Below are 22,596 nucleotides of genomic sequence, written 5' to 3' on the forward strand. Positions count from 1 at the left end.
CCGACCCCTCACCGCACCCCACTGATCTTTTTAATGTGTTAAGTGTCCATGTAAAACTCTGTTTACAGAAAAGTAGCCTGCTACCTAAAAAATAGTTTGAAAACCACTATCTTAAATAAATATCGTCTTTCCCAACTTTTAAGTATGAGTCAAAGAACTCTGTACTCAAAAAATTGCAAAGCGGGCTTCCCTGGTGGCGCAGTGGTTGAGAGTCCGCCTGCCAATGCAGAGGACACGGGTTCGTGCCCCGGTCCGGGAAGATCCCACATGCCGCGGAGCGGCTGGGCCCGTGAGCCATGGCCGCTGAGCCTGCGCGTCCGGAGCCTGTGCTCCGCAACGGGAGAGGCCACGCAATGAGAGGCCCACGTACTGCAAAAAAAAAAAAAATCGCAAAGGCAGTTGACTCATTTTCTGAATCCCTGTACAGATTAAGATTTCATGGAAACGCAATGCTGAAAGAGACCTGAAAGGTCTTGTTCTTCAGTCTTTTTTCCAAAATGTGTGTGCTGTGACCACAGCTGTCATTGCAACACGGCCGAGAAAGGAGGTGGCATAACCTTGGTCTTGGTTGCTTCCAGCTTCTCATGGCAAAGGCAGGGGAGCAAGCGTGGCGTGGCTGCCTCCAGGGTGAACATGTGGGGAGGGCCTCTGGGTACCTCCCCACGCTCCCCTGTGAGACAGCAGGGACCAGAAGCCTTTTGTCGACTTCTGTGGGAGAAGATGCAGAGCCGTTCTCTGCTCTGCCCACGTTGTCAAGATCAGCATAGTGTTAGGTGGATTCCAGTTCTCTGTAAATTCAGAACACTGACTAAAGACATTTATCGAATCTTATCACTGCTCCCACCTCTTTGCAGACTTTAAGTCGGCACTCAGGCTGCTCTCAGTCTTGAGCTGAGTTTTGCTCTGCCTCCTGGAAGGGCTGTGTCTTATGCTCCTGGTTTCTCCTGTTGTTCAGTAAACACTTGCTGATTCATAGCAGTATCATCCTCTGTTTCGCTTCTTCTATAATATTTATTAAGGGCTGCTGTATAGAGACACTGTTCCAGACACAGATAAGGAGGTCAGTAAGTAGGTAGATAGATGTGTAGGTAGGTGGATGGATCATTTATTCCTTTATTCCATTACTGAATCCTCGTACTACAGCCCTGTTTGTTCAACAAATGTGTGTTGTGTTGTGTGTCTTCCCTGTGGCACACACTGTGCTAGGCCTGGGTGCACACTAGCAAGCGTGGCGCGAGTGAAACTCCTCGTGGAGTTTCTGGTCTTTTAGGGAGAGGCAGGCAGTAAAGAAGCAATAAGGCAGTTTGAGATCGCGCTAAGTGCCATGAAGAGAAGAAAATATATCAGGCTGAGGGTAAGGCTGTCTCACAGTGGGTAGCCCGGGAAGGCAGTCTGAGGTGGTGATACGGAGCGTAGGTGGAAATAGTGACAAGGAGCCGGCCCTGGGCTGTTGGGGGAAGAGCTGGCAGAGGAAGCGGGCTGCTCCCCACAGCCGGGTCTCGCACCTCGCTGTGTCTGACTCCAGCCCCTCGGCCTCCGGTCACTTCCGTTCCTCACCTTGCCGCTTCCTGTTATTTGTGATTGCTTAACCCAGATTTGGATCTGAGAATTTGGCCAAGTAGCCTACATTACTCATTTCAAAGAGGTTGGCTTCTTTTTCCCGCAAAACTTAGGACACAATACTTGCCAATCCTCTCCAGGGGGACTACTTCCAACACTGTGTAGTCCCTACCTTATGAATGAGACATTTTCCAGAAAGTCTTCTGTAAGCCAGTTGTTTAGACTGGGGATATATTTTCCCATTGAAACAACACTGTATATGATGGTTGTTCCTCAGCCAGGACACAGTATAATTAATGGTTACCTAGCCTATAATATGATGGAACTATACGAGGAGAGTGCACATGGGGAAGGATCTAGGCCCTGCAGGCATGTGTCCTTCATAGGTATGAGACTTGCCCCAGGCGATGTGTTGAAAGGCAAGCTTTTCTACCTGCCTTTCTTAGGCTTCTGAGAACCCAGTATCCTTGAATTGATCAGATTCTATCCCTTGGGCAAACTACCTAAACCTCCCAAGCCCTCAGAATATTCCAGACTTCAAGTTACCCACCAATGTATTTTTATTTCCAACTTAGACATTTATTTTCCACCTGGTTCCAGTTGAGAGAGAGAATATGTTGTCCCTAACCTGTGAAATTCAACATTTCTCCCAGGCAGGGTCAGGAGGGACACAGAGAAAACAGTGTCTCCGTGTTATTGGACACGTTCCTGCCAGTAATTACTGGCAGAGGCAAGATCTGTCAGTATTGCTGGTAGTAATAATAACCCCTATATTTTATGCAGTATTTAAGGATCACTTTAACTGTCCTGGGGTCAGTATTTATGGCATTATTGTTATAAATGATGGTGAGAAAGGAGTAGGTGGATAATGAGAGCCTGCAAAATTGGGGAGGAGAAAGCTTTCTGATCCTTCAGTTATTCTTAGAAGTCAGCATTTAAGTAAACAAAAAGAAAACCAAATGAACTTTAAAGGGCCACCTTGAACATTCTTATGGAAGTACAAACTATTAAAATGACTAATTTTAGGTAATGATCCTGGTTTAATATTTATCAAGTGAATCAGCGTACCATAACATATGAAGAACTAAAGCTACAGTTTCTGCTGTAAAGAACTGCACATTAATAAACGTATACAGCCATGGTGAGTCAGTGGTAGATTTAAAAAACAGCCCATGTGGAAAAGGCAGGGGAGTGTGAAAAGCATGGCTTGTTTAGGGAAGAAGGAGCAGATTGACGTGACTCAGGTCCATGGCTTATGGCAGGAGAAAGTCGCATTTTTTATTGTGTACCAGGAATGGCTCTGAATACTTTTGATCTAATAACTAGCTTAATCCTCACCACAACCCTTTGATTGGGTGCTCTATTATTGTCGCCATTTAACAGGTGAGAAAACCAAGGCCCAAATCTGTCTCAGGTCAGTTGTTTGGTAGATTAGTAGGTGGTGGAGCTGGAATCTTAGCCCACACTCTTAACCATTTAAATTCACTGCCTCTCTGGTATTTTGGAGAAGAGGTTAGGCCGGTGTTGGGCAGGGCACTGAATACAAAGTGAAGAGGTGGGAATTTCACAAGCAATACACAACTAAGAGCCACAGAAGTTTTCAGGCATTGCAAGTTGGTCCAGGATTTGTTGTTTTGGAAAGATGATTTTGCCAGCACTGTGCAGGAGGGAAAGAGACGAAAAACAGGAAAGTTTTTTCATTCAGCATATAGTTAGGGGAGCCTTCTCTGCCCGGCGCCCTTGTAAGCTCTGGGGATGAAGGAAATAAACAAGGCAGGCACAGTCCCTGCCCTCATGGGGCTTTCTTTGTAGGTAAAAAATCAGACAGCAAACACATGGCAGCACAGACTAGGGGAGGAAGGAGAACGTTACTTTAGTGTAACCAGGGAAGGCCTCTCCCAAGGTGACGTTGGAACTGAGCACCAGCCTCTGAGGACCCGTGAGCAGAGCCCGGGTGAGAGCTGGCCAGGCAGAGAGGAGTCTGTGGGGAGGACAGTTAGGACCGAGTCTGTGTCGGTTGCCCTGTATCCTTGACCTCCGGAACTCTGCCGTGGCTCATGGCAGGCATCTGTGCATGTGTGTTGGGTGGATGGACAGAGCCCAGCAAGTCTGGATGGTGACGAGGGCTTGAACTAGGGCAGTGCCTCAGAGATGTGAACAGTTTCACGTGAAAATAATCAAGGTCAAACCCTTAACTGCTTCAATTAAGTATTCTATTGATATTTACTACTTTGCTTTTTTTTTTTTTCCTAAGTCATAATATTACTTCATGGAAGGGAGCATTTGTAAAGTGTTAAAAACCCAGTCAGACTCCTGGGTTCACGTCTTAGCTATAACCTTAATTAACTTTCTGCCTCCTTGTAACTCAGTTTCTTTCTCCCTAAAAAAGGTTTTTATAGGGATTAAATTAAATCATACATGTAAAGTGCTTAGCCCAGTGCCTGGCACATAGTAAATGCTCAGTAAATGTTAGCCCTTATTATTCTGGATACATGTTTGCTTGTATTAACACAGACACTTAGAAAGGGCAAGACTACAGTCAGACCTGAGTTTGAACACCAGCCTTGTGGAGGTGCTGGAACCTTTCTGAGCCTGTTTTCTTCTTTGTAAAACAGAAATAACAATCTCATAAAAGGTTTTCAATGAGATAATATTTATAAAAGCCCCCAGCTTCATACCTCATTGATGGTTGGGGCTCAGAAAATGACTGTTATTATTATTTATTACTATTATTGTGTACTATTGCTGGCTATAGAGGTTTTCCTCAGGCTGAGACACCTTTATTCGCTTGATCATTCAGTGATTGGTGGGTGCTCAGGCTGCCTCCGTCCATCATTGTTTTATTAATGACACTGCTGCGAATCACTTTGGCCAAATTACTTTGGTACAGAAGGGGGCAGAGTTGGAAGTTGTCCAACTTCCTTGGACACATTCTCCAAATTGGAATTATGTTGTCAGTTATAATAATCATAAAACTTGTTACATGTTGACAAATAATGCCTGTTGAAGTTAGCAGAATACTTAAATCAGGTGGATTCACTTGGCCCTTTACAGTCCTTAAGAAACAAAAACCACCTTCAAGGACTGTCAGTAAGAGAGAGAATGGGTTTGTTTCGATGCCAGATTGTCTGAACGCAGTCTCAGCTACTTCTAGGAATAAGACAAAGCAGTGAGGAAGTGCCAGTTGAGTGATTCTTGGAGAAAAAAATTAGAAACGGGTGTCCGGACTCTAAGTGTGAGTAAACATCCCCATTTCTGGAACTGGTCAAAGCCGGTAAAGAAACATTTTCTCTGGGGTGAGAGTGTTAAGATTTAGTCCATGACAGTCACACCATCTGTGACCTTGCAAGCAGTGTCACTGAATGACTTGCATGTTGGGGATTGACTCTTTCAGTAATTTGGAAGCATATTTCTCCAGGCTTGGCAAGCTCGAGCTTTTGCTGAAACCTCACTTGGAACTCTTTTTACTCAGTCGCTTGCTAATTTCTGAGCATGCAACACTCCTGAAGGGATGTTAATCACCAGTCATATCTAACGTTTCTGGATTACTTACTGTGTATCAGGTATTGTTCTAAGTGCTTTACGTGTATTAACTCATTTAATCCTGGAAACTTGTAAACTAACAACTACTGCTGCTTCCACTTTACATTTGAGGATACCGAAACCCAGAGAAGTGAGTAGCTTGTCCTGGGTCATGTAGCTTCTAGTCCTGAGCTTGGATTAGAACACAGGCACTCTGGTTCTAGAACCCTTGCTCTTAGCCCGTCACTGTTCTACAAAGTGTCTGTGAGGTATGTGTCATTCCTGGTTTACACCTGGGACACTCTTCCTCCAGGGCCCCTTGTGTCTCGCTTCCCATTTCCGGTCAGCTTTTGCAGCTTGTGTTTTCTTCGGTGCACTTTCCATCATCTGAAGTACTGTTTATTTGTTGGGATTCTTGTCTCTGGTCTTTGTTCTACCACTTAGGATGCTGAGGGCAGACGTTTTTGCCTTGCTTTGCTCACTGTCCTCCAGTGCTTACAGTGGTACCTGACATGTACTGGGCGCTCAGTAAATACTTGATGAATGAATGGGTGGATCGTTGTGACATTGGTTCCTTCCTGAACCAGTATCGTAAATCTGATTCCTCCCCGTCCCTCCCTACACCTCTCCGTTATGTGTTCTCTACAGGAAGAGAAAATTTTATTTATTTATTTATTTTAAATAAATTTATTTATTTATTTTTGGCTGAGTTGGGTCTTCGGCATTGGGTTTTCGTTGCTGCACGCAGGCTTTCTCTAGTTGCGGCGAGCGGGGGCTAATCTTCATTGCGCTGCGCGGGCTTCTCACTGCGGTGGCTTCTCGTTGCAGAGCACAGGCTCTAGGTGCGCGGGCTTCGCTAGCTGTGGCACGCAGGCTTCAGCAGTTGTGGCTCGCAGGCTATAGAAGGCAGGCTCAATAGTTGTGACGCATGGGCTTAGTTGCTCCGTGGCACATGGGATCTTCCCGGACCAGGGCTCGAACCTGTGTCCCCTGCATTGGCAGGTGGATTCTTAACCATTGTGCCACCAGGGAAGTCCCCAAAAATTTATATATGATTCAAATTTATATCACCAAGTACATCAGCTGTTTATTCTTATCTCATTCTCTTCCACGTGCCATGGAGGTATTTTGGGGATGTATTTCGAATGATGTGTTAGGCTGCCTCCTAGAAATACTGCCTTAGTCATCTTTTTTCAAATAAGAATTATTTTGTCCACATGCAAAAGAATGAAGTTGGACCCCCTAACGTATACCCTACACAAAATTAACTCAAAATGAGTCATGGATGTAAGAGCTAAAACTGTAAGACTTTTAGAAGAGTCACTTTGGGTTATGCAGTGGTTTCTTAGGTATACACCAAAAGCACAAGCAACAAAAGAAATAGATAAATGGGACTATATAAAAATTAAACTTCTGTGCTGCAAACAAAACTGTCAAGAAAGTGAAAAGGCAGCCAACAAAATGGGAGAAAATACTTAACAAATCATGTATCTGATACGGGACTAGTATCCAGAATGTATGAAGAATTCTTAGAATGCAGTAAAAAGACAAATAACCTAATATAGAAACGGGCAAAGGACATTTTTTCAAAGAAAGTATACAAATAGCAAATAAGCACATGAAAAGATGCTCAGCATCATTCGTAATTAGGGAAATGTCAAACAGAACCACAGAGACCCTGTTTCACACCGACTACAATGGCTATAACCAAAGTGACAGGTGAGAACAGGTGTTGACGAGGATGTGGAGAAACTGAAACCCTTGTACATTGCTGGTAGCACGTAAAATGGTACAGCCGCTTTGGAAAAATAGTCTGGCAGTCCCTCAAAATATTAAACTTAGAGTAACTATATGACCCAACAGTTATACTCCTGGGTATCTACCCAAGAGAAATGAAAACATATATCCAGACGAAAAGTCATACACAAATGTTCATAGCAGCGTTATTCATAAAAAATGGCCCAAAAGTAAAAACAACCCAAATACCCATCAACTGAGAGATGGATAAATAAAATGTGGTACATCCATCCAGTGGAATATTATTTAGTCGTAAACAGGAATAAGTACTGATAAGTGCTACAACATGATAAACTTTGAAAACATTATGCTAATCATAAGAGACCATATGTTGTGCAATTCCACTTATGTAAAATGTCCAGGATAGGCAAATCTATAGAGACAGAAAGCAGATTAGTCTTTGCCTGGGGCTGGGGGTGGATGGGTGGAGGGAGAGTGACTGTTAATGGTACAGGGTTTCTTTTAGGGAGGCTGAAATGGTCTAAAATTAGATGCTTGCATAGCCCTGTGAATAAGCATGGAATTATGTAGTTGACATAGATGAATTGTATGGTGTGTGAATTACATCTCAAAAAAACCCACAGCTGTTTAAAATGAGTATTATGCTGCCGTGTCGACTTCCAGTTTGGGCTCCTATTCCTGAACACTTTCACATGGGAGTCCCACGTTGTAACCTGCACTGAAATGCTCTGTTTTCATGTCACTTACCTCCTGGGCAGAGCCTGTATCTTTGTATCCCCAGAGTTCAGCACGGCTCCTGGCACTTAGAAACCACCCAGATATTTATTGAACTGAGATGACAGCGGTAGTGCGGTTAGTCTAAGAGGGGAAAGTTACCCAGTCAGTATCTTAAAAACTCAGGGCTTCCTGCACCCTCTGTCCTTGCCCTTCCCATATACACATTGTCACAACAATATCTGCTTCACTGTTTACAAAGCATTTTCTAATACCTTAATCATTTGAACCTAAAAGCAATTTTGTGAGGTTAGTATGACTATTACAGACATTTTTCAGGAAAGGAAACTGATTCAGAAAGGTTAAGTAACTCAACTGCAGCCACCCTGGGACATTGCCAGACTTGAGAGCCGGGGCCTTTCCACTCACATCCCTGCCTTTGTAATAACGTCCCTGACTGCTGCAGACATGCTGGAATCATAGAGCAGGCCAGCTACAGATGCGTTACAAGCCTCTGAGTTTGTCTTATTTCAAGTCAAGGAGAGGTTACCCTTTTGGTTACCCATTGAATTAGACTGGCAGTTCTCTGGCTTGAGCAATTATAAACCCACCAGTAGAGGCATAAAATAAAAGTCAGCAGTCAGTTTTTCTCAATCCCTGTATTTTGTTGTAAACATATATTTGCAGGTAAGAAAAATTGATTCCTATGATCAGATGCTGGTTCATGCTGTGCTCACGATTTTAATTCATTTTGTTCTGAAGCAGCAGGTAATAAGCCCATTTGCTTGCTGTTCCCCGTGGCTGAGCCGGTTCTGCTGCACAGCAATTGGAGAAATTCAATTCAGCAGACATTTATTGCTGTGCCTTCCTGTGCCAGGCAGTGCGTGAGGAGCTGGCGGTTCAGGGACGAATAAGCTTCAGTCCGCGTTCTCAGAAAGTCCATGGTATTCTCCAGCTCCTTTCATTGTGGCATGCAGTTGTTCTTTGGGGAGGATTTGGATTTGTATACCCTTACATTTTGGTAATGTACAGTCCCTCTCTCAGAAAGTTACTCTCTAAAATATAAGAACTTTTTGTTTGTGGAATGTACAGGGGAGAAGAAATGGCACAAATATTTAGAACTCAACCGTGATGCAATTTGATCTTTCACTTCCGAGCCAGCCTGTTAGATTCAGAGTTTGATGACATTTCACCCCTTCAGAGATTAATAGAAGACATTTATAGGCTCTGAATAAAAGCGTAAGGATTTACACAATTGAAAGTTAACCCGGCTGCCTCTCCGTTCACATTTGCTGAGATAGCACGTCTGTGCATCTGCGAATTTACTTTAAAATGCCAGAAGTAGTGTGCCAGCGTTACGGAAGTGAGGGAAATGGAGGAAAGTTACGCAGTGAAGTAAGCTATTACCTGAGGCTGCTGCCCTCACGCTAAGAGGTGGCTGGGCCTTGAGCAAGCTGTCTTTGCAACCCCACCTCCTCATCACTGAAATTGAGAATAATCAGTACCTTCTTTTTTTTTAAAATTTATTTATTTTCTGCTGTGTTGGGTCTTAGTTGCTGCGCACAGGCCTTCTCTGGTTGCGGCGAGCGGGGGCTGCTCTTCATTGCGGTGCACAGGCTTCTCATCTCTGTGGCTTCTCTCATTGCTGAGCATGGGCTCTAGGCTCGTGGGCTTCAGTAGTTGTGGCACGTGGGCTCAGTAGTTGTGGCTCACGGCCTCTAGAGCACAGGCTCAGTAGTTGTGGTGCACGGGCTTAGCTGCTCCGAGGCATGTGGGTTCTTCCCGGACCAGGGCTCGAATACGTATCCCCGGCTCTTATAGGCAGATTCTTAACCACGGTGCCACCCGGGAAGTCCCAATCAGTACCTTCTTTATGAGGCTTTGCCAGCCCTGAACTAGACAGCCTGTGTGAAGCACAGGCCATTAAAAAGCCCACAATAAATGTGTATCTTATTAGAGCAAACATCACCATTTTAAAATAGCCCTTTTGTCTTGTTTTTCCTGTTTTTTACAGTTGTTTCCTTCTTGTACTTTTGTATCCTGGTTTCTTAGCTGCACATTATTACATGGTCATTTTACATCTCACAGTGTGTCGTGCCTGTAATTTTTAGTGGTTGCACCCTGCTCCATGGTAGGTGTGGGTGCACCGTTCCCCTGTCGTGGGACATTTGGTTGCTGCCAGGATTTCAGTGTTATAAATAGTGCTTCAGTGAACAGTTGTGTGTGTGGAATGTATTCAGTTGCTTCTGGTGAAACCTCAGGCGGGTTCCATCATCCCTGTGTCTCTTTTGCCTTCGTGCTAGATCGGGATAGGGCAGCAGCCACCGGAGAGGACAGGTGCGTGGACAAATGAGGTAATATGACAAAGCAAATGCTCAGCGAAGTTTGCCTCCTAACCTCTGTTTGGGTGTGTTGCTTGGGGCTTCCTCTCCAGAGATGAGGTTTCATCATTCACCGCTTCCAGAAGTATGTTAGCAGTTTATAAACTCAAAAGCATTATGTGAAAGAACCAATTTCTCTACACCCTCACTAGCAGTCGTCCCAGGGTTTAACTATGTAACTCTCTTCCCTTTAAAATAATAGTGAAAAAAACAGTCTTGTCTGTATTTGAGCAGCTTGTTAGGACAGGATTCACTTAAGCTCACTGCTCTAACCAGTCCCGACCTCATCTCACAAAGGTTGGGTTCCAGAGGCTGTTTGTAACTCTTTTTCCAAAGCTTATAGTCCCCACATGCTTTCTACCGAATTGTAGTGTAAGTTGGTCCTTTGAAGCTTAAAAATCCAGTGTATTTTATTCCTTACTGAAGTACATACTGACTACTGGATATCTTTTTATTTTTCCAAACAGACCAACAGTTTGCTCTAGAAGATCTGCTGTGGCTGGTCATAATTTTGATGATTCCCTTCCCTGCTCCCAAGAAAAGAAATCGGTGAGGGTAACCACATGTCCTGGTTTGCCCAGTTAATACTTGTCCTGATGACTTTGCATTGCCCACTTCACCCTCAAAAGTGACCTAGTTCGGATGATAAGTTACACTGTCACCCTCCCCCCAGGGGATTCCTCAGCAGCTGAGGTATCTGCCTGCTCTTTCCACCTCACTCCTCCCCCAGACTTCTTTCTATCTGCCCAGCAAAGGCTTCAGCCACATGGCTTTCTCCAAGCTTCCCCAGGGGTTCCTCACGTGTGCCCAGCCTCTTCTGAGTTAACGTTAGCCCAATAGGTATTCACACAAGTTTTTGCATTTCATCACTCTTTTGCCCCCATATCTTGCTGATGGTCGCCAGTGGCTTGGGCAGGGTAGGGCACTTTAAGGTTGTTTCAAAAGTTGCTCTTTATCCTTTGGAATTAGTATTTTGCAGCTCAGTTCATCCCACAGGCCAATGTAAGGTTCCTCATTTCTCACCACTTGCAATTTTTTTTAACTTTAAACTGAGCGTAGTCTTTTTTCTTCTTAAACTAAATTTCATACTTTTTCTCCAGATGCTTTGGCGTCATGTAGAGGCAGCCTTTTGGTGCTTTTTTTTTTTAATTGAAGTATAATTGACTTACAGTATTATATTAGTTGCAATGTACAACACAGTGATTTTATATTTTTATACATTACAAAATGATCACCATGATAAATCTAGCTATCATCTATCACCATACATAGTTATTACAATGTAACTGACTATATTCCCTATGCTGTATATTACATCCCTGTGACATTTCTTTTATAAATGGAAGTTTATACTTCTTACTCTCTCTCACCTATTTCACTCATCTCTCTCCCCCATCCCCTTTGGCAACCATACGTTTGTTCTCTGTATCTGTGAGTCTGTTTCAGTTTTGTTGTTTGTTTTGTTTTTCAGTTTCCACATATAAGTGAAATCATACAGTATTTGTCTTTCTCTGACTTATTTTGCTTAGCATAATACCCTATAGGTCAATCCATGTTGTCTCAAATGGCAAGATTTCATTCTTTTTTTATGGCTAATATTCCATTGTGTGTGTGTGTATGTGTATATATATATATATATCCCATCTTCTTTATCCATTCATCCATCAGTGGGCACTTAGGTTGCTTCCATATCTTGGCAGTTGTAAATAATTCTGCAGTGAACATAGGAGTGCATATATCTTTTCAAATTAGTGTTTTGTTTTCTTTGGAAAAATACCCAGAAGTGGGATTCCTGGATCATACAGTAGTTCTATTTTTAATTTTTTGAGGAACCTTCATACTGTTTTCTGTAGTGGCTGTACTAATTTACATTCCTGAATGAGGGTTCCCTTTTTTCCACATCCTTGCCAACACTTGTTACTTGTAGTCTTTTTGATGATAGCCATTCTGACAGGTGTAAGGTGGTATCTCAGTGTGGCTTTATTTTGCATTTGCCTAATGATTAGTGATTTGAGCATCTTTTCAGGTGTTTATTGGCCATCTTTATAAAACTTCTTTGGAAAAATGTCTATTCAGATCTGCAGCCCATTTTTTAATCAGGTTGTTTGGGTTTTTTTGTTGTTGAGTTGTATGAGTTGCATATATCATTTGCAAGTATCTTTTCCCATTAAGTAGACTGCTATTTTGTTGATAGTTTCCTTTGCTGTGCAACAGCTTTTTAGTTTGATGTAGTCCCATTTGTTTATTTTTGCTTTTATGTCCCTTGCCTGAGGAGACAGAGCCCCCCAAAATATTGCTAAGACTGATATTAAAGCTCATATGGACAGAGTTTTATGGTTTCAGGTCTTATTTTTAAGTCTTTAATCCATTTTGAGTTTATTTTTGTATGTGGTGTGAGAAAGAAGTCCAGTGTCATTCTTTTGCATGTAGCTATCCAGTTTTCCAGTACCATTTATTGAAGAGACTGTCTTTTCCCCATGATATATTCTTGCGTTCTTTGTCATAGATTAATTGAATGTGTAAGTGTGGGTCTATTTCTGCACTCTCTGTTCTGTTCCTTTGATCTATGTGTCTTTTTTTGTGCCTGTGCCATACTGTTTTAATTTCTGTAGCTTTGTAGTGTAATTGGAAATCAGGGAGCATGATACCTCCAGCTTTGTTCTTCTTTCTCAAGATTGCTTTGGCTTTTTGGGGTCTTTTGTGTTTCCATATAAATTTTAGAATTATTCATTCTAGTTCTGTGAAAAATGCCACTGGTACTTTGATAGGGATTGCACTGAATCTGTAGGTTGCCTTGGGTAGTATGGTCATTTTAACAATATTAACTCTTCCAATCCATGAGCATGGTATATCTTTCCATTTGTGTAGTCTTCAGCTTATTTCATCAATGTCTTATAGTTTTCTGAGTACAAGTCCTTTACCTCCTTGGTTAGATTTATTCCTAGGTATTTTATTCTTTTTGATGGAAGTGTAAATGGGATTGTTTTCTTAATTTATCTTTCTGATATTTCATTATTAGTGTATAGAAATGCAACAGATTTCTGTATATTAATTTTGTATCCTTCAACTTAATTCATTTGTTCTAATAGCTTTTTGGTGGCAACTTTAAGATTTTCTATGTGTAGTATCATGTCATCTACAAACACTGACAGTTTTCCTTCTTCCTTTCCAATTTGGATTCCCTTTACCTCTTTTTCTTGTCTGATTGCTGTGGCTAGGACTTCCAATGCCAGGTTGAATCAAAGTGGCCACTGTGGGCATCCTTGTCTTATTCCTGATCTTAGAGGAAATGCTTTCAGCTTTTCACCATTGAATATGATGTTGGCTGTATGTTTATCATATATGTCCTTTATTATGTTCAGTGTGTTTCCTCTATACCTACTTGGTTGAGAGTTTTGATCATAAATGGACGTTGAATTTTGTCAAAAACTTTTTCTGCATCAGTTGAGATGATCATATGATTTTTATTTTTCAATTTGTTAATCTGGTGTATCACATTGATTAATTTGCAGATATTGAACCATTGTTGCATCCCTAGGATAAATCCCACTTGATCATGGTGTGTGATCCTTTTAATACATTGTTAAATTTGATTTGGTGATATTTTGTTGACGATTTTTACATCTAAGTTTATCATTAATGTTGGCCTGTAATTTTCTTTTCTCTTCTTTTCTTTCTTTTTGTGGCATGTTTGTCTGGTTTTGGTATCAGGGTGATGCTGCCTGCTTGTTTGGTTTGGCATCAGGGTGATGCTGGATGTTTCCCAATCTTGGAGGAGTGGCCTTATGTAGGAGACGTCCTGTGGGTCCCAGCAGCACTCTTCCTTCTGGTCACCAGGACTATATAGGGGTGCCCCCTGTATGGGCCACATGGGCCCTTCTCTTGTGGTGGGGCTGACTTCTTTGGGCATGCTCATAGGCAGGGCTGGTCCGTGGCCCAGTTAGCTGTCAGGCCCTGCCAGTGTCGTGGCCACTGGCTTGCTGGTGGTTGGGGCTTGTCCAAGGGTGATTGGCTGTAGGGCCTGGGGCTGGTTCTGACCCAGTAATGAGCAGGCCTTGTGCTAATAGGCTAGAGGGAGGACTCCAAGATGGCACTTGCCAGCACCAGTGTCCTCATGGTAGAATGAGCTCCTCAGAATGGCCACCATCAGCGTCTGTGTCCTCAGGAGTCCCAGTTGCCTCTTGGCTTCTCTAGAAGATCAGCAAGTTCACCACTTGCAATTTTTTAAATTATATCTGCTTTAAAGTTTATCTTAAATGTAAACCTTGCCCTTATCAAATATAATAAGGTTATTTATATTCATAAAGCACCTCAAAAGCCCTCACGCAAACAGCAAGAGGGCCAAGCTGAGTAAGCAGTACCAAGGACACAGCTGTGGTGAGGCACACAGCCCCCATCTCTGTGATTGGTCACAGGCAGAGTTTTGTTCACAAGATGAAAGTTTATAAATACAGAAGCTTCTGCATTGGAAAAACAAACACATATTAACCTCTCAATGGTGACTACCTTTTGTACTTAGGTAACTATATTTTAACTGCTAAAGGGCTTTGTGATTTGAGAGGCTCTCTTTCCCCCCGAACATGTGCCTGCATTTCTGGGGTACTGTGTTCCCAGTTTTAAGGTGAAAAAGCAAGTGTTTTGAATGAGAGATCCTGCCAGGTTGAACTAGTGCAGTGTCAGCTGGGGGACTGTAGTTCACAGGTCAGAATGTGAATTCGCAGTGGAAAATTCGTTTTTCTGTTTGTTTTAACCAGGTGACTTTCGGATGGTGGTTGGAGAGGATAAGGCAAAAGTGTTGAATATTGTGAAGCCCAACATAGCCCATTTTCGTGAGCTCTACGGCAGCATTCTACAGGAGAATCCCCAAGTGGTGTATAAAATCCAGCAAGGCAGCCTGGAGGTAAACTATCTGTGGGAAATCCTGTGGACTTATGTTCTTCCGTATATTTGAAATAAGGCTAAAAGGTACACAAATGACTAGTAAGTGACTAGTAATAAGAGGCTGCCTTTGGAGAAGGGGACCAAGGGCTGACATGAGGCGGGGGGAGGTGGGGACTGGTCCTCACTGTGTGTGTCTTTTTTGCCATTTGAAGTTCTTACTATGTATGTTAATTATTAATTAAAAATGAGTGAAAATAAACTCTGAAATTACCTTCTTTCCATCCCCAAGCCCACCTGCCTCCCCAGAGGTAGCCTTATTAACAGTTTGGCATGTTTTCTTCCAGATCTTGTTGCATGTACTTTTGTATGTATTTGTACATATACACATGTATGAAGCAGTTTGGTCTTTTTTGTTTGGTTTTATTTTACATAAATGTATTCATACAGGTTATTCTGAAGCTTGTTTTTTCCCCACTTGTTATATGTATCATGTCTTGGAACTTTTCTTTGATACATCAAACAAAACTTTCTTTCAAGGCATTCTTCAAAATATTAAATTTTTTGAAAAGAAAAATCAAATAAAAGCCTTTCCTTTGAGAAAAGTAATTTGGATTTAAGATTTTTTAAACTATAGAATTCATAGTTTTTTATCCTTAAGTTAAGGAATACTATTTTACTTTTTTAATGCTCTTCCTCTTCCACATAATAGGGGCAACTAATATTATGTTGAATGACAAGTTAATGGCATTTCTAGAACTGAAAGGAAACTTTAAAAAAGTAGGAATTATTTTAAATGTAATGTTGGAGGATAACATGAATGCCCAGAATACCCACCACTCAGGTTAACAGATTTTGCCATGTTTGCTTTAGATTGAGGTATTTTGTTTTTAATTTTTACTTTTCTCAAAGTAATGCATACATATTGTTTAAAAACCAGGTGGCACCCCAAGGTTTGTAACAAAAAGCAGCAGTTCCCTGCCGTACACCTTCCTACTTGTCTGTGCTACTTCCCAGAGCAACTGCTTTCATCTCCTTCACTGATTCTTCTTACGTTTACCTCCATATTTCTAAGTAATATGGTTTGATTGTTATTCTTGATTTTTTTCAACTTGTACTTTATTTTTGTCATCTTTCTATGGAAAATGAGGATTTTTTACTCTCTTATGCACCGCAATCAACACACATACATTCTCTCTCTCTCTTTCTCTCTCTCTTCCTCTCCCCACCCCCCACCCCCACTCCTCTACCGCTTATGCTCCATGTATAGATATTACATAACTTTGGGTTAGGGTAATAGTCGATATTTACTTTATTGTGACACATAACTTTCTTCATTGCTAAGATATACTACTATGAAATTTCCTTTCCTGTACAACTTTGTTTTTCTTGGAGTTAATCACTGTCTCATTTTTTTCACTTGCTTAGTTTCTACATAGCTGTAACTAATTCACCCTCAAATTCTGCTACAGACCTGTAGAACATCTTCCACTGTAGACAAACACATCACGTGTGTTCTCTGTTTCTTACTGTTCTTGGGGACGTTCTTCCTGGAGCCCTGTGTCCCCTGTTCCTTTCGGGTATGGTTCCATTCTAGGCTTGATGCACAGCTCTTCTCCTGAAACTTTCTTTCATTAATACCCGAGAATTTCTTCCCCTCTCCTTTGCAAGTGTTTGGTTTACTGGATCTTTTCCTCTTTCACGGTTTACACTTTAATTTTGATGAAGTATACCTTTTAGTACTTCCTAACGTAGGTTGTGAAGGACGTAAATTTTTTGAGACCATGTACATCTGAAAATTCTACCCTCACACTGATTGATAGTTTGAGCTAGATATCAAATTCTAGGCTGGAAGTAATTTTCCCTCAGAAGTTTTAAGTCATAGCTTCATTTATTCTAGCTTCTAGAGTTGCATTCAGAAGTCCCACACTAGAGACTGTCATACAGAGTGAAGTAAGTCAGAAAGAGAAAAACAAATATCATATATTAACACATGTAGGTGGAACCTAGAAAAATGGTACAGATGAACCAGTTTGCAGGGCAGAAGTTGAGACACAGATGTAGAGAACAAACGTATGGACACCAAGGGGGGAAAACCGCGGTGGGGTGGGGATGGTGGTGTGCCGAATTGGGCGATTGGGATTGACATGTATACACTGATGTGTATAAAATTGATGACTAATAAGAACCTGCAGTATAATAAAACAAAAAAAACCCCCAACTAATACTAAACTTTCTTGGGGTTATTTGTATGGAAATATGTTAATATAAATGTTTCAGACATGACATGAAATTTCTAAAAATCTTATATGTTTTGGTATAATGTTATAAGTCATAATTCTAGTTATTACTTTAAAATGTATATCTCAGAAATAACTAAATTTCCTTGTCAATTGCATTATTATGAACTTTCATCAAATCTTTAACCGTGGTCATTTTTAAGTCTTTTGTCATTTACAGACAGTTCTGGGTGTACTCTGATGCTTTTGCAAAAATGTTCCTATAAATGGGTTTCATCTTCAAGGAATTCATAGAAAAGGCTCTGACAAGTACAGGTTTCTGGTAACTGACTGTACTGCTGAACTGAATGAATAAGCATTTTCAGAGCTCTAATGGAAAACTGATGAATTCATAAAAGTGCTAACAAAAATCAAGAATAAAAAAAATTAATTACATGGGACTGAGTGAACTGATGAGGATGATTATAATTTTTGTGACTTTCTGTTTGAATTAAAAAAATAAAATGTCTAACACTATTCAGATTCCCTATCCTTTGGATGTGACCTTTTTTATCTCTCTGACAGTATTTAGGATCTTTTCCTTTTTTCCAGTATTCTTAAATTTCATGATGATTTGCCTTTGTCTTTGTGTGTATGTTTTTCATTTATTTTTAAAATTATTATTAGTTTTATGGCTGCACCATGCAGCTTATGGGATCTTAGTTCCCCACCCAGGGATCAAACCCTTGCCCCCTGCAGTGGAAGCGTGGAGTCCTAATTGGTGGAATGCCAGGGAATTCCCATGTTTTTCATTTATTAGTCTGGCATTTCATGAGCCTCTTTTGGAAATTCACGAGCTTCAGTTCTAGGAAATTTTCTTTCATCATTTCTGTAATGAAATTTTCTTTCATCATTTCTTCATATCCATTTTCTTAGCTTGTTCTTTCTAGAATTCCTGTTAGTTGGTTGTTGGACCTCCTTGTTCGATTGTTTCTTTCCCTCATTCCTGTTTCTTTGGGTTTTTGTTCTGTTTTCCAGAAGAATTGTTTGAATCAATCTTCTAACACTTCTTTTGAATTTTTAATTTCCTCTGAATATTCTTTTTTATAGCATCCTGTTCTTGTATGAATGCATTATCTTTCCTCATCTCTTTAATGATCTTTATTAAAATTTTTGAAGTTTTTTCTTGCTCCCTATATTGTCTCTGTTTCTCTTAGTTCCTTTTTTTCTATGGATTCACTCTCATCTGTTGTGTTAGAAGCTTTTCTCAAATGTTTGCACATCCTTTGTGGCCTGTATTTTAAAGAGCAAGGCAGTTTAAAAAATGCAGACTGGGAGTTCTTTGTGATGGATAGAGCATGTCAGCTAGTGAGCTTCACTATAGGATTTGGGACAAGGACCTGGCTGTTTCATTGGAGGACCCCAAGTTTCAGTATTTGTAGAATTTCTCCAAAGAGACATCATCTACTCTCTGGTTAGAGGATAGGGAAAGATAATGTGCCTAGCTGCCAACTTTTAGAAACTGAGCAAGGGAAAACAGCTGGGAATTTCCTTTAACTGTGAAAATAAACTTCCAAATCCCTCAGTTTGGCCTCTGAAAGCCTGGATGGTCTATGTTCTAACTGACTTCTTATTGTGGGGAAATGCACAAGGATAAGATGAGTGGGCTGAGCTTCAGTTCCCAGAGATGCATCTAATCTTAAAGCTGCCACTGATACCCATCTTCTCCCGCCTCTGCTGCCCATTCCAAATTCCCCTCACCCTTTCTAGCATTTAGGCTGGTCTAGGTGAGGTGGCCCAGACTCTCATCCCTGAGGAGTCGGAGACTCTGGTCACCATGCCCATCTTGGACTGTAGCTACTACACTTTCCATTTACCATCAAAGTTGGGCAAGAGGTAATAAGAGATGTGTACCAGCAGCCCTACCTCCTGATGGTCAGGTTTAATTATTTCTGCCAGTATGGTGATTCATTTCTTTGTCTTCTGGACTTCTTGTCTGCCTGGGATTCTAAAGTGATTGGACAGCAGTTATAGCTTTAAGTTTGTTTGTTTGTTTTTAATTAGTTATCCATTTTGTACATATTAGTGTATATATGTCAATCCCAATGTCCCAATTCATCACACCACCACCACCCCCTGTGACTTTCCCCTCCTTGGTATCCATACTTTTTGTTCTCTACATCTGTATCTCTATTTCTGCCCTGCAAACCGGTTCATCTGTGCCATTTTTCTAGGTTCCATATATATGCATTAATATACGATATTTCTTTTTCTATTTCTGACTGACTTCACTCTGTATGACAGTCTCTAGGTCCATCCACGTCTCTACAAATGACCCAATTTCATTCCTTTTTATGGCTGAGTAATATTCCATTGTATATATGTACCACATCTTCTTTATCAAGTCGTCTGTTGATGGGCATTTAGGTTGCTTCCATGACCTGGCTATTGTAAATAGTGTTGTAGTGAACATTGAGGTGCATGTGTCTTTTTGAATTACAGTTTTCTCTGGGTATATGCCCAGTAGTGGGATTGCTGGTTCATATGGTAATTCTGTTTTTAGTTTTTTTAAGGAACCTCCGTACTGTTTTCCATAGTGGCTGTATCAATTGACATTCCCACCAGCAGTGCAAGGGGCTTCCCTTTTCTCCACATCCTCTCCAGCATTGATTGATTGTAGATATTCTGATGATGCCCATTCTAACTGTGTGAGATGATACCTCATTGCAAAATTGTAGTTTTGATTTGCATTTCTCTAATAATTAGTGATGTTGAGCAGCTTTTCATGTGCTTCTTGGCCATCTGTATGTCTTCTTTGGAGAAATGTCTATTTAGGTCTTCTACCCATTTTTTATAGGGTTGTTTGTTTTTTTAATATTGAGCTGCATGAGCTGTTTATATATTTTGGAGACTAATCCTTTGTCCGTTGATTCATTTGCAAATATTTTCTCCCATTCTGAGGGTTGTCTTTTCGTCTTGTTTATGTTTTCTTTGCTGTGCAAAAGCTTTGAAGTTTCATTAGGTCCCATTTGTTTATTTTTGGTTTTATTTCCATTTCTCTAGGAGGTGGGTCAAAAAAGATCTTGTGCTGATTTATGTCAAACAGTGTTCTTCCTATGTTTTCCTCTAAGAGTTTTATAGTGTCTGGTCTTACATTTAGGTCTCTAATCCATTTTGAGTTTCTTTTTGTGTATGGAGTTAGGGAGTGTTGTGATTTCATTCTTTTACATGTAGCTGTCCAGTTTTCCCAGCACCACTTATTGAAGAGACTCTTTTCTCCATTGTATATCCTTGCCTCCTTTGTCATAGATTAGTTGACCATAAGTGTGTGGCTTTCTATCTTGTTCCATTGATCTGTATTTCTGTTTTTGTGCCAGTGCCAGTACCATATTGTCTTGATTACTGTAGCTTTGTAGTATAATCTGAAGTCAAGGAGTCTGATTCCTCCAGCTCCGTTTTTTCCCCTCAAGACTGCTTTTGCTATTCGGGATCTTCTGTGTCTCCATACGAATTTTAAGGTTTTTTTGTTCTAGTTCTGTAAAAAATACCATTGGTAATTTGATAGGGATTACATTGAATCTGTAGATTGCTTTGGGTAGTATAGTCATTTTCCATGTTCCTGGATAGGAAGAATATTGATTCTTCCAATCCAAGAACATGCTATATCTATCCAACTGTTTGTATCATCTTTAATTACTTTCATCAGTGTCATAGTTTTCTGCGTACAGGTCTTTTGTCTCCCTAGGTAGGTTTATTCCTAGGTATTTTGTTATTTTTGTTGCAGTGGTAAATAGGAGTGTTTCCTTAATTTCTCTTTCAGATTTTTCATCATTAGTGTATAGGAATGCAAGAGACTTCTGTGCATTAATTTTGTATCCTGCAACTTTACCAAGTTCACTGATTAGCTCTAGTAGTTTTCTGGTGGCATCTTTAGGATTCTCTATGTGTAGTATCATGTCATCTGCAAACAGTGACAGTTTTACTTCTTCTTTTCCAATTTGTATTCCTTTTATTTCTTTTTTCTTCTCTGATTGCCGTGGCTAGGACTTCCAAAGCTATATTGAATAGGAGTGGCAAGAGTGGATATCCTTGTCTTGTTCCTGATCTTAGAGCAAATGCTTTCAGTTTTTCGCCATTGAGAATGATGTTTGCTGTGGGTTTGTCGTATATGGCCTTTATTATGTTGAGGTAGGTTCCCTCTATGCCCACTTTCTGGAGGGTTTTTATCATGAATGGGTGTTGAATTTTCTCAAAAGCTTTTTCTGCATCTATTGAGATGATCATATGGTTTTTATTCTTCAAATTGTTAATAATGGTGTATCACATTGATTGATTTGCATATATTGAAGAATCCTTGCATCCCTGGGATAAATCCCACTTGATCATGGTGTATGATCCTTCTAATGTGTTGTTGGATTCTGTTTGCTAGTATTTTGTTGAGGATTTTTGCATCTGTATTCATCAGTGATATCGGTCTGTAATTTTCTTTTTTTGTAATATCTGTGTCTGATTTGGGTATCAGGGTGATGGTGGCCTTGTAGAATGAGTTTGGGAGTGTTCCTTCCTCTGCAATTTTTTGGAAGAGTTTGAGAAGGATGGGTGTTAGCTCTTCTCTAAATGTTTGATAGAATTCACCTGTGAAGCCATCTAGTCCTGGACTTTTTTTTCTTGGAAGATTTTTAATCACACTTTCAATTTCATTACTTGTGACTGGTCTGTTCAGATTTTCTGTTTCTTCCTGGTTCAGTCTTGGAAGGTTATACCTTTCAAAGAATTTGTCCATTTCTTCCAGGTTGTCCATTTTATTGGCATAGAGTTGTTTGTCGTAGTCTCATAAGATGCTTTGTATTTCTGCGGCATCTGTTGAAACTTCTACTTTTTCATTTCTAATTTTATTGATTTGAGTCCTCTCCTCTTTTTCTTGCTGAGTCTAGCCAGTGGTTTATCAATTTTGTTTATCTTCTCAAAGAACCAGCTTTTAGTTTTATTGATCTTTGCTATTGTTTTCTTTGTTTCTATTTCATTTATTTCTGCTCTGATCTTTATGATTTCTTCCTTCTACTAACTTTGGGTTTTGTTTGTTCTTCTTTCTCTAGTTCCTTTAGGTGTAAGGTTAGATTGTTTATTTGAGATTTTTCCTGTTTCTTGAGGTAGGCTTGTATTGCTCTAAACGTCCCTCTTAGAACTGCTTTTGCTGCATCCCGTAGATTTTGGATCGTCGTGGTTTTGTTGTCATTTGTCTCTAGGTTTTTTTTTATTTCCTTTTTTATTTCTTCAGTGATCTCTTGGTTATTTAGTAATGTACTGTTTAGCCTCCATGTGTTTGTGTTTTTTACGGTTTTTCCCCTGTAATTGATTTCTAATTTCATAGCATTGTGGTCAGAAAACATGCTTGATATGATTTCAAAATTCTTAAATTCACTGAGGCTTGATTTGTGACCCAAGATGTGATCTATCCTGGAGAATGTTCCATGTGCACTTGAGAAGGAAGTGTAATCCGCTGTTTTTGGATGGAATGTCCTATAAATATCAATTAAATCTATCTGGTCTATTGTGTCATTTGA

General features: G+C 40.5%; 1 protein-coding gene across 4 annotated transcripts in view; it reads left to right on the top strand.

Moving 5' to 3' along the window:
* Nucleotides 1–22,596, top strand: part of TAMM41 (TAM41 mitochondrial translocator assembly and maintenance homolog) — a 55,051-nt gene that overhangs the window by 13,933 nt on the left and 18,522 nt on the right. For all 4 annotated transcript variants that reach the window (XR_009542694.1, XM_060161155.1, XM_060161157.1 and 1 more), the window contains one exon: nt 14,690–14,835. Coding sequence is in view for 3 of the 4 variants with exons in the window: in XM_060161155.1 (XP_060017138.1) it covers nt 14,690–14,835 (146 nt within the window). In the remaining variant the exon portion in view is untranslated. The remainder of the gene's footprint in view (nt 1–14,689; nt 14,836–22,596) is intronic.

Source organism: Lagenorhynchus albirostris, chromosome 10, assembly GCF_949774975.1.
Source record: "Lagenorhynchus albirostris chromosome 10, mLagAlb1.1, whole genome shotgun sequence".
NCBI lineage: Eukaryota > Metazoa > Chordata > Mammalia > Artiodactyla > Delphinidae > Lagenorhynchus > Lagenorhynchus albirostris.